The sequence below is a fragment of the Tachyglossus aculeatus genome, chromosome X4 (assembly GCF_015852505.1).
Source record: "Tachyglossus aculeatus isolate mTacAcu1 chromosome X4, mTacAcu1.pri, whole genome shotgun sequence".
Lineage (NCBI taxonomy): Eukaryota > Metazoa > Chordata > Mammalia > Monotremata > Tachyglossidae > Tachyglossus > Tachyglossus aculeatus.
In genome coordinates this window covers 57,310,751-57,323,010 of record NC_052098.1, presented here as the reverse complement: position 1 = coordinate 57,323,010, position 12,260 = coordinate 57,310,751, and the positions used below count along the sequence as shown (strand labels likewise).

Sequence of the window (12,260 nt, the reverse complement as noted above, 5' to 3'; positions counted from 1 at the left end):
GAATGTGTCAACTGTGATGGGAAAGTGACAGGGAGGAGAGGGTTTGGGAAGATATATGAGTTCAGTTGTTTAAGGTGCTTTTTTAAAGGTATTTGTTAAGCACTTAACTATGTGCCAGGCACTGTACAAAGCCCTGGAGTAGATGCAAGCTAAAAAGGTTGGACACAACGCATGTCCCATGTGGGGCTCACAGCCTCCATCCCCGTTTTTACAGATGAGGTAACTGAGGTACAGAGAAGTTAAGTGATTTGCCCAAGGTCACACAGCAGATTAGAGACAGGATTAGAAGCCAGGTCTTTCTGACTTCCAGGCCCGCATTCTATCCACTAGACAGTGCTGCTTCTCACCTAGAGAAGTCCTGGAGACAGAAGATATGAGATTGCAGAGAAGGGGAAAAGTAAGGGACTAGGGAGTTAGATTTAGGGGTGAAAATAAAATTAGGCATTCATCGTAAGTGGAAGCTGTTTAGGTGAAACATCACATTAAGGTTTTTTCTTACACATGTTTCCAGTTTTCTTAGTAGAGCAGATTTGGTGTGTCTAGAAAATGGGAAATCACCAACACAAGAACCACTTAAAACAATTAATGGGAAGTGATACTATCATATCAATAACTGGTTCAAGTTGCTCTTGACATGTCCATTGCTTATCTGCTGGAGAAAATGTAGTGATGAAACTTGGCTATGTTAAATGTTCATAACTTTCCAGAAAACATTTTGAGGCAAAGAGCTTGTGTTATGAGGTGATCTACTTCTTGATCATCTGCAGTAGAAAAGGAACAGCAAATAAATATTTGCAGATGCCTCAGGAGAAACTCGTGTTGGCTTGTGGTCTTTTTTTGTACTCTCTGCTCCTGTGTTTGCACTTAGCCCCTCTGTTTCATGGTGTGTTTGGAAAAAATGCCTCTCATGCTATGGTACTTTCTGACCCAAAGCAAGAGCCTCCCTCCTCCCTTCACTTCCTCTGTTTGCTGTTTCTCTTCTCAAGTTCCCCATTAAGAGATCTAGACATACACACCGAGGTTTTGAATGGGAAAATTGAAAAATTACCCAGCCTTCATTATCTTTTTCTTCTGGACAAATTTAGCTGTCCTTTTTTTCCCCCCCTCAATTTTTCACTTCAAAATCTGGGACTGTCTTGTAGTCGCCAATATCTTCGCTGATAGGGTAAGAATAGTTTCCCACCTATTTAAATATAATCAGTAGGACCCCCTCTTTTATATAGGTAAACTAGGCAATTGTCTATGGTACTATTCTGCAAGGAGCCCTTCTTTACTCACCTAATGATTCAACTGCCTTCTAGTAACCAAAAGGTATTGAGCTATCCCTGGTAATCAGTTGAAGGAAATCAACCAAAGGAAATTCGATTGAATGAATGAATGAACGAACCTACCTTTAGGTGTTTGCTTCTGTGAAGTCTGCCCTTTCTTTACAATAGGTTGCCTGCAGTTTGCTTAGTTTACCTTTAGGTAGCATAAAGTTATTAATTTCAGCTTTCACCACTAAACCCATTCTAATTTTCACCCATACTGTAGTGGTAATCAGTAATCCCAACCACTCTTTCCGGGAGCATCCAGCCTTATTTCTTGAAGAAGACTGTGTTTGAGGCAAATGGTCCTTTATGAACACTTACTGAATGCCCTCTGTGTACACAGTACTATGATTATTGCCCTTTGTACCTTGTGTTCAAATTGTGCCTTCATTGTGGTAAATTTTTAGAATTTCGATTCAGGTCATCACACCTGGAGAGTTTCCAGTACTCTTCCAGTCTCGACTACGGGAGGGAGAGTCAAGCAGAGGCATATCCATTCCATTCCTAGCTTGGGCAGTGGCTAGCGAGCGGAAGGCAATCTGCTATAAGCCAAAGCTCAACTATGCTGGGCAACAGCAGCATGGGAGAGTCGAGGGTGGAGACTAAAGTTTACTGCGCAGAAGGTGGTGATGGTAAACCATTTCCGTATTTTTACCAAGAAAACTCTATGGAGATGCTACCAGAATGATTGCAGATGGAGGTGGGGCACTTTGGGAGAGAAACGTCCATGGCGTTGCTATGGGTCAGAGACGACTCGAAAGCATAAGACTAAAAAAAAATTGTCACATTGGTAGTGATAGCCCCTCTCAGCTAGACAGGGAGTAAACAGCCTTTTGGGTGCTGATGGGTCTGAGACTCCGTAGCAGAAGGGATATTAACCCAGAATTCATTCATTCATTCAATCGTATTTATTGAGCGCTTACTGTGTGCAAAGCACTGTACTAAGCACTTGGGAAGTACAAGTTGGCAACATAAAGAGACGGTCTCTACCCAACAATGGGATCACAGTCTAGAAGAGGGAGACAGACAACAAAATGTGGAGAGGTGTCAAGTCATCAGAATAAATAGAAGTAAAGCTGGATGCACATCATTAACAAAAATAGAATAGTAAATATGTACAAGTAAAATAGAGTAATAGATCTGTACAAACATATACAGGTGCTGTGGGGAGGGGAAGGCGGGCGAGGGGATGGGAGGGGGAGAGGAAGGAGGGGGCTCAGTCTGGGAAGGCTTCCTGGAGGAGGTGAGCTCTCAGGCTTTGAAGGGAGGAAGAGAGCTAGCTTGGCGGATGTGCGGAGGGAGGGCATTCCAGGCCAGGGGGAGGATGTGGGCCAGGAGTCGACTGCGGGACAGGTGAGAATGAGGCACAGTGAGGTTAGCGGCCAAGGAGCGGAGGGTGTGGGCTGGGCTGTAGAAGGAAAGAAGGGAGGTGAGGTAGGAGGGGGCGGGGTGATGGAGAGCCTCGAAGCCAAGAGTGAGGAGTTTTTGCCTGATGCGTAGGTTGACTGGTAGCCACTGGAGATTTTTGAGGAGGGGATTAACATGCCCAGGGTGTTTCTGAACAAAGATGATCTGGGCAGCAGCGTGAAGTATAGACTGAAGTGGGGAGAGACAGGAGGATGGGAGATCAGAGAGGAGGCTGATGCAGTAATCCAGTAGGGATGGGATGAGAGATTGAACCAGCAGGATAGCGGTTTGGATAGAGAGGAATTGTCACATCCCTCCAAGTACTCTCCAAGCAGAGGCTGCAAAACCAGTCCAGTGTATGAAATTTGAATTTGTCTTGCCCGTATTTAGCAATATTTCTCTTGTCTGTCCTCCTTTTTGCTCCCCAGATCACTAGGTTTTTTTGTTTTCTTTTTTAATGACATTTGTTAAGTGCTTACTCCGTGCCAAGCACAAATGCTGGTGTAGATACAAGCTAAACAGGTTGGACACAGTCCCTGTCCCTCGTGTGGCTCACAGTCTTAATCCCCATTTTACAGATGAGATCACTGAGGCACAGAGAAGTGAAGTGACTTGCCAAGTGACTAGCAGACAAGTGGCAGAGCAGGAATTAAAACCCAGGTTCTACTAACTCCCAGGCCCGTGCTCTTTCCACTGGGCCACACTGATTCTCACAGGTTAGAACACAAGCCTCTGTCCACAACATCCATAGTTTATTTCTGTCCAACCTCCCTGCCCATGAAAACCAGACCAACACGAACTTGTGGCAGAAAATATTACGTTTTTCTGAGACACTACCCAATGTTCATCAGACTTGACTTGGTTTCTTTTGAGAAGCAGCGTGGTTCAGTGGAAAGGGCACGGCTTTGGAGTCAGAGGTCATGGGTTCAAATCCCAGCTCCACCACTTGTCAGCTGGGTGACTTTGGGCAAGTCACTTCACTTGTCTGTGCCTCAGTTACCTCATCCGTAAAATGGGGATGAAGACTGTGAGCCCCCTGTGGGACAACCTGATCATCTTGTAACCTAGTGCCTTGCACACAGCACTTAATAAATGCCATTATTATTATTATTATTATTATTATTATTATTATTATTATTATTATTATTTTGGGCCCTGCACCACAGACCGGCACTTATTTTCTTAGCTGACAGGAGGAGATGTGGGTTTTTCCAGGGCTAAAGGATTTTGGATTCATGGGGAAAAAATGCTCTTGAAAAACCATCCCCAAATCCCTAAGCCTTTGTCATTTGGAGATAGAAATAATGAATTATTCAGTCAGAGATCCTATAATTCCCTTTTTGAGAAATATTATTTTATAGAGGCTTGGAAATAATAGTTTGTACCCAACAATTGCTTAAGAGAGCCTGCAACAATTTCCTTTCCTCCAGGCATCATTTGGCAGATTGGTTGCAGATATATTTTGTTCAGTCCATTTTTTTCTTTTTTCCCCAGGAAAAGTTAAAACCACAATGAGATCCCATATCAGAATTGTTACCTGCAAGGTCGAATAGGATTTTTCCTGCAGTGAGTTGTTTTTCTTCCTTCCTTATCCTTTTCAGAAGAGATTAAAATTCTAGGTGATCAAATTTACAACTAGGACTTTCATGAGCTAATGGTCAAAAGAGTAGACTTAGTTTGCGACATTGATCATTCAAACCCTTGATTCAGAAATATAAATATGAAAGTGTCCACTTTTTCCAGGCAACAGTGTCAGACAGGCCTACAAGAGTGCTAAAAGAGTAGGACTTTTCACATGAGAGCTCTTCTGGGATGTGAGAAAGATGGTTTAAATGGGAGTATCAAGAAGAGAAGGGAAAAGAGAAGCAGCGTGGCACAGTAGGTAGAGCATGGGGCCTGGGAATCAGGAGGTCATGGGTTCTAATCCCCGGTCGGCTACGTGTCTGCTGTGTGACCTTAGGCAAGTCACTTCGTTTCCTCCTGCTTCAGTTATATTACAATAGAACCCATGATCTCTGACTCCCAAGCCCGTGCTCTTTCCACTAAGCCTATCAACCTTCACATGAAGCAAAAACTCCTATCGGCTTCAAAGCTCTCCATCACCTTGCCCCCTCCTACCTCACCTGTCTACTTGTTCTGTTTTGCTGTCTGTCTCCCCCTTCTAGACGGTGAACCGGTTGTTGGGTAGGGACCATCTTTATATGTTGCCAATTTGTACTTTCCAAGCGCTTAGTACAGTGCTCTGCACACGGTAAGCGCTCAATAAATATGATTGAATGAATGAATGAATAAGCCACGCTGCTTCTGTAAACTGAGCTCCCTGTGGACAGGAATGGTGTGTACCAACTCGTACTCTCCCAAGCTCTTAGCACAGTGCTCTGTACATATTCAGTGCTTAATAAACACCAGTGATTGATTGGTTGATTGATTCTGAAAGATCGACAAGTCTTAAAATACAGCATCATTGCCTTTCATCCAGGTTTAGTTTGGGTATACAAATTAAATTCTCTCCGGTTTGGAAATGAAAATCAAGTCTCATTTGCTATTTCTAACGTCTTCTCAAATAGCTTCTTTAAAATGATGTGTCCTCGAGAATTGTCTGCTACATTCATTTTTGGTTTTGTATTTCCAAACTTTTATGGTTATAAACGATAAGTTCTATGCTCAAAATTCTGAACCGTGTTTTGCGATAAATTGTATGCTAGTACGGTTGTTCGTAAAAAAACTAAGTGGTGAATAGAAAGCATGAGTATTAAATAATTAAGTTCTAAGTTCACAATAGCCGTCTGAGTAATCATGAGCTACACAGTTCGTATTGAGCCTGTCTTGCAAAGAGGCAGATAGGAAGAGGGTAAGTCACCTAAAAGATATCAATCATTCATTCGATCAATGTCGTATTTATTGAGCGCTTACTGTGTGCAGAGCACTGTACTAAGTACTTGGGGAGAGTACAATATAACAGAGTTGGTAGACCCATTCCCTGCCCACAAGGAGCTTACTGTCTTGTAGGGTAGGCAGACATTAAATTACAGATCTGTACAACAGTGCTGGGGTGGCGCCGAGGGTGGAATTCATATCGAGTACTTAAAATGTACAAATCCAAATACAAGAGCAATGCAGAAGGGAGAGGGAGTAGGGGAAATGAGGGCTTAGTTGGGGAAGACCTCTTGGAGGAGATGAGATTTTAATAAAGCATTGAAGGTAGGGAGAGTACGGGTCTTCAGATATGAAGGGGGAAGGAGTTCCAGGCCAGAGGCAGGATGTGGGTGAGGAGTTGGCAGGGAGAAAGATGAGATCGAAGTACAGTGGGTAGGTAGGCGTTAGAGGAGTGAAATGAGCATCCTGGGTAGTAGTAGGAAATCAGTGAGGTCTCCAGAAATCAGAACTCAGACTCCAAGCTACCCATCTGTTTCCGATTCTGAGGTTCCAAAACTTGAGTGATTCCCAGGGGCTGAACCTGCACAGGATAATATGTGGGCAAGTTGAAAAAATATGGAAATTGCCTATGTCTAACAGTGTTCAGCTAGCAAAAGAGGGATATGCGACTAGTACTCTTTGTCACATTTGTAGATTGTAAGATGTGTCTAACCTGATTATCTTGTATCTACACCAGCACTTAGAACAGTGCTCAGCATATAGTAAGCACTTAACAAATACCATAATTAGTATTATTATTGTGGGCAGTGGGACAGTCCTGTTACCTGAGTGGGTCAATGGTAACAGAGGTATACTGATTTCACAGAATCCTAGAATGTTTCTCTGTGGGGAATCACCAAACTCCTCACTTGCCCTAGAGCCTTTGCACTCCCTTCCCAAGTCCACGAGTTCTGCCCCAGTGTTCAAGCTGTGGAATTTGGTGGCTGGAAGCCCAGAACTGAAAATTGGAAAGACAGACATCGGTAAAACACAAGGTACTGGACAGCTGAAAACTGGAAGACTGGCCACGCTTGTGTATGTCCATTGTTAAGAATAAAATTAAAATTAAAAAATTCCACTATCTAGGTTTCAGAGAAATTGAGAATTGAGAAGTAGCTTGGCTGAGTAGAAAGAGCATGGGGCCTGGGAGTCAGAGGACCTGGGTTTTAATCCTGGTTCTGCCACTTGTCTGCTGTGTGATCTTGGGCAAGTCACTTCACTTCTGTGCCTCAGTTTCCTCATCTGTAAAATGGGGGTTAAGGCTGTGAGCCACATGTGGGACAGGGACTGTGTCCAACCCTATTATCTTGTGTCTACCCCAGCACTCAGTATAGTACCTGGCGCATAGTAAGTGCTTAACAAATATCACAATTACTATTATTATTATTTTTGGCCTAGTGGATAGAGCACAGGCCTGGGAGTCAGAAGGACCTGGGTTCTAATCCCGGCTTCACCACTTGTCTGCTGTGTGACCCTGGGCAAGTCGCTTCACTTCTCTGTGCCTCAATTACCTCATCTGGAAAACAGGAATTAAGACTGTGAGCCTTATGTGGGACAGGGACTGTATCCAACCCAATTTGCGTGTATCCACCCCAGCGCTTAGTACAGTAATAATAATAATAATAATAATGGCATTTATTAAGTGCTTACTATGTGCAAAGCACTGTTCTAAGCGCTGGGGAGGTTACGAGGTGATCAGGTTGTCCCATGGGGGGCTCACAGTCTTAATCTCCGTTTTACAGATGAGGTAACAGACACAGAGAAGTTAAGTGACTTGCCTAAAGTCACACAGTGACAATTGGCGGAGCTGGGATTTGAACCCATGACCTCTGACTCCAAAGCCTGGGCTCTTTCCACTGAGCCACACTGCTTCTACAGTGCCTGGCACCTAGTAAGTACTTAAGTGCCACAATTATTGTTATTATTTCACTGTATCTCCAATGTACACTGTAGCTAAATTACTTATTTTAGATTGTACTTTCAATCCACCATTCAATCAATGGTATTTATTGAGCATTAACTGTGTGCAGAGCACTGTACTAAGTGCTTGAGAGACTGCAGTACAGTAGAGTTGATAAACACCACCGCTGCCCACCAGGAGCTTACAGACTTTAAGGGGAGACAGACAGCAAAAGAAATCACAGATAGGGGAAATGGTGGAGTATAAAGATACATACACAAGTACTGTGGGGGTCGGGGGCTGAGGTGACTATCAAATGCTTAAGGGGTTCAGATCTGAGTACTTATGGTTGCAGAAGGGAGGGTGAATAGGGAAAGACCTCCTGGAGGAAATGTGACTTTAGCGGGGCTTTTCTTTCCTGTTCGATTGGATTTTTTCATCCTTTCATTCATTCAATCATATTTATTGAGCGCTTACTGTGTGAAGAGCACTGTACTAAGAGCTCGGGAGAGTACAATATAACAGTAAACAGACACATTCCTTGCCCAAGACGAGTTTACCGTCTAGAAACTCATCTTGCCTTGTCGGGGTCAAGCATCTATTCAAACAGAAGCACTTAGGTAAGGAGTCTTCTAAGACTGTTCACCTATTGCATTTTCTTGCCTCCCTCGTACCCCCGTAAACCCTGGAAAAACTATGCGCTAAAAGAGAGACATTAAATCAAATTATATTGTATTCATGCTATTTCAAGATTTGGATATGAAAAGTGACCTATCAGCTGTTTTCAAATAATATGACTATTCTCCATTGCCTTATCCTTTAGCTCCTTTACAGAGTTGTTATATTTTGTTTCATTTCCACATCAATACTTAGTAGGAAAAAATGCCAAAACTCCAGTAAAAGTATTATACTGCTTTTTATTTGCATCTACTTCTAATCAGTACATCACATCATCAGTACAGGTATGATATATTATCTAATGGTTATATTCATTTTCATCCATTTCTTTGAGAAAACCAGTGCCTTTGATGGTCTGAACTATAGTACTTTCCTTTGAAGAACTGCATGTTCCAAGTAAAAATACAGGACAGTTTCATGTTATCTTGAAACCATTTCCACAAAGCGAAGCCACCCCCAAAACATTGTTCGGAATTTACTCTAGAGATATTTTCTATCAAATAAGGTTTACTCTCTTTTCCAATGGCATCAGTGTGCACTCTGCACCTCACAGAATACAATACACTAGCTTTTTATTGGCTCAAGATTGTAATTATCAAGAGGACCAAAATTTTAGGGGTAGTAGGTGTTTTCAGCTTTGAACAATTCATCGTTTGATATTGCTTGTCGATAATCCTGAGAGTTGTCCATTACAGGATAAACCAGTTGGGAAAAATACAACTACTTTTGTTCAAGCAAGCATTGGCAACATTTTACTCTTTGCAGGGACTCAATTACCCTAATCCTAAGTAACTGCTCAGTTCTCAGAAGAAGGCTCTTCCAAGTCAGTGAAATCTCTTTCTTTGAGCAGTTTTAAGCTAACAGAAACTATCGTGGGTGTAACCCTCAAGATGCTTCCTGGAGGCTAAGTTTCTTAACATTTGCGTTTCATATGAAATGCATTCTAGGGAGATAAACGGGAACACAAAGCAGCTAATGAAATAATACTCTATATACAAATGCAGTATTCCATTAGATGATCATATGTCAGATTTTTCAATTTGCCACTGGGAAGGTAGTAAAAAATGGCATTCAATCATAATTAATGCTCTCCTAGTTGGACATTATTTAGGACAGAGAAAGACTAGTTTTTAAGCATTTTCCAATTTGCATGCTTGGACTGTTCATTTGTATTGGGAGGTATCCAAGCCAACACTTGAAAACAGCTGGGAGACCAGAGCATATGCAACTCAGGCAAATGAGAGACTTGCTTTGGAACACGGAAAACACTCAGTTCTCCGGGAAAGAGGCCTTAAGTAAGAGACGCAGTCGAAAGCTCCCGCTTCCTCATTTTACAGAGGCCCCTCAGCATTCAACCAGTCATAGGTCATTGCTACAGCAAAGCTCATAATTTTCACTTAACTCTTGTGTATTTCTTGTAGCTATTCCTCAGTCAACCAATCGATTCTTCAGTCCCATTTACTGGGCGCTTACTGTGGGCAGAGTACAATATAACAGAGTTGGTAGACACGTTCCTTGCCCTCGAGGAGCTTACAATCTTGACAGGAAATGTCACACCAGGAAAATCTCAACCACTGACACCAGGCTGCTCTGATTCACCTTGGCCAGTCTCTGAATGACCAGCATCTTTGGTGTTGGTGTGCGAAAATTCACTTCCCTTGGCAACATCCCCCTAAATACATAGAGGCAGTCGATCACTCAAAATGATTTTCTTACAAAAGTTATACGATACAGAAAGGACCACAGACAGTTTCAGACTTGTAAAATACCAAGGGAATGCATGCAGAGATAAACAACACAGTACAAAAAAAATGCACAGCCTGTGGGATATAGAATTTTATTTGTTTATATTCCTGGCAGGATAAGACAGAAAGTGTCCTTGCCTTCAATAAGCTTTGGACACTGCCCACTGCATTCAATTTAAATAAAAATTATTAACTGCTGAGACAACAGCAGACAAGTAAGCAAAAACTTACAACACATTCTTTTTGCAATATACCAAAAATGTTCTCAAGGCAACATTATTATTATTATTACCACAGTCCCCAGTATAACATCAAGATGTAACAGGAAGATCGAAGTGGGAGCAGGGGGACTTCATCCAGTTTAATGTTTTAGGTGCTCTTCTTCTCATCCCCCAGCAAGTTCACAGTAGCTTTCTTGGCTATTGCAAAGGGACAAAACAGAGACGGTTAAGTTAGTTTGGCTACGACATAATGTAGCCCCTATTTAGTAACCTAATTCAGATGAATGAAATGCACAAGGGTGGTCATGCCTACATAATCATGCTGTTTATTTGTTCTTCGTTTTATTGAATGGTCCTGATGACCATTTTATGGGCTTTCCCATTAACCTTCCAGTTCTTGGTGCGGTTTTGAGTTCTGGTAAATTACTGGCCTTCCTGTCCACCTTACATACTGGTAAATCCGAGTGCCCAAGCAGCTTCACAAATAGCCACCAGGCATGAACCTCTCTCCCCTTCCCCCACACCAGGCATGAACCCCAGTCCTACCCTATGCCCTTGACCACCTTCAGAATATCGATGTATGCACTGAGATATGTTAATACAGTCTGTATTCCTAAAGGCGCAGCTTTGACACCGCATTAGAAAACAAGGCAGTGCTGGAAGCTTTGGAAAGATATGTTGAGCTCACAAAGCACGACACAAAACTTAGTGGCATACTTGTGTCACCTCGGCCCAGAGGATGCACATTTTATAATAACATGTCTACTCATAGCGTAGCGTTGTCACCACATTTTGAGATTTCTGGTAGGTTAGTCAATGCTTGATTTGTACGCTCTGTCCCACAGGCCTTTGGACAGGGGGTTATGGCCCAGATAAGAAGAAAGCCATGCAAATGTGAATTCATATGAAAGCTGAATTTCTGTAAGGAACACATTTTGTTCATTTCAGAGAGCTGGTTTGGGCTCCAGAAATAGGAACGTTAAGAAGGAGAAAATAAAAGGCACTGAGGTCACTGGGAGTCATGGTTCTAATCCCAACTCCGCCACTTACCTGCTATGTGACTTTGGGCAAGCCACTTAACTTCTCTATGCCTCAGTTACCTCATCTGCAAAATGGGGATTAAGACTGTGGGCCCTAAGTGGGACAACCTGATTACCTTGTATCTACCCCAGCGCTTAGAACAGTGCTTGGCACAAAGTAAGTGCTTAACAAATACCATAATTATTATTGCCTCATTGATCCTAAGGAAAAAAGGCCATAAGTGAGTGTGGACAATCCTATTGATTCACTCAATCTTATTTCTTGAGTGCTTACTGTTTGCAGAGCACTGTACTGTTTGGGAGAGTACAATACAACAATAAACAGATACATCCTATGACTTTCACTGCTTTCTTGAGATGGGAAAAATCTCCTCAGGCTCAGCTTGGACTCAAGTCTCTAGATACTGCAGGTTCTTTTCTGGATGACTTTTTATGTCTATCCCCCAAAGCCCAGGTTTCACTGAGTCAGACTCGTTTAAACCTCCAATCCACAATACCAGGGCACACAAACCACAAGACTTTAGTTTTCCCATTTGAATCTGGGAAGCAGAAAATAGAATCCTAAAGCCGGAAGCAATTTGAAAGATTATTTGATCTGGGCCCCTGCCAAGCAGGAGAAGAAGTAAATTTCCAGGACAGATAGTGAGCTGTCTATTGCAGTGTTTTTTCACTTTGACAGTCAAGAACTTTTTCTTCATGTCCAACTGAAATCTCTCTTTAGGCCTTATTTCCTCTTGAATGGTCCTCAGAGGACACTTATTAAATCCCTTCAGCCTCCTCTAAGTTATCGCTGATTCCCTGAACCACTCTTGATCATTGATGTCATTGCTCTGGCCCTTTTCCAGAGAAGCACCGTGGCCTAGTGGAAAGAGCACAGAACTGGGAGGCCTGGGTTCTATTCCCGGCTCCTCCCCTTGCCTGCTCTGTGACCTTGGGCAAGTGGTTTAACTTCTCTGTGCCTCAGTGCCCGCCTCTCTAAAATGGCGGGGTGGGGGAGGGTTATATACCTCTTTTCCCTCCCGTTTTGACTATGAGCCCCCATG

General features: G+C 42.7%; 1 protein-coding gene across 1 annotated transcript in view; it reads right to left on the bottom strand.

The window, feature by feature from the left end:
* Positions 1 to 8,430: 8,430 nt before the first annotated feature.
* The window catches only part of REEP5 (receptor accessory protein 5), a 44,716-nt gene continuing 40,886 nt past the window's right edge, over positions 8,431 to 12,260 (bottom strand). Inside the window, exon 5 of the mRNA XM_038769507.1 lies at positions 8,431 to 10,375. Coding sequence (XP_038625435.1) covers positions 10,326 to 10,375 — 50 coding nt within the window. The 3' untranslated portion in view covers positions 8,431 to 10,325. The remainder of the gene's footprint in view (positions 10,376 to 12,260) is intronic.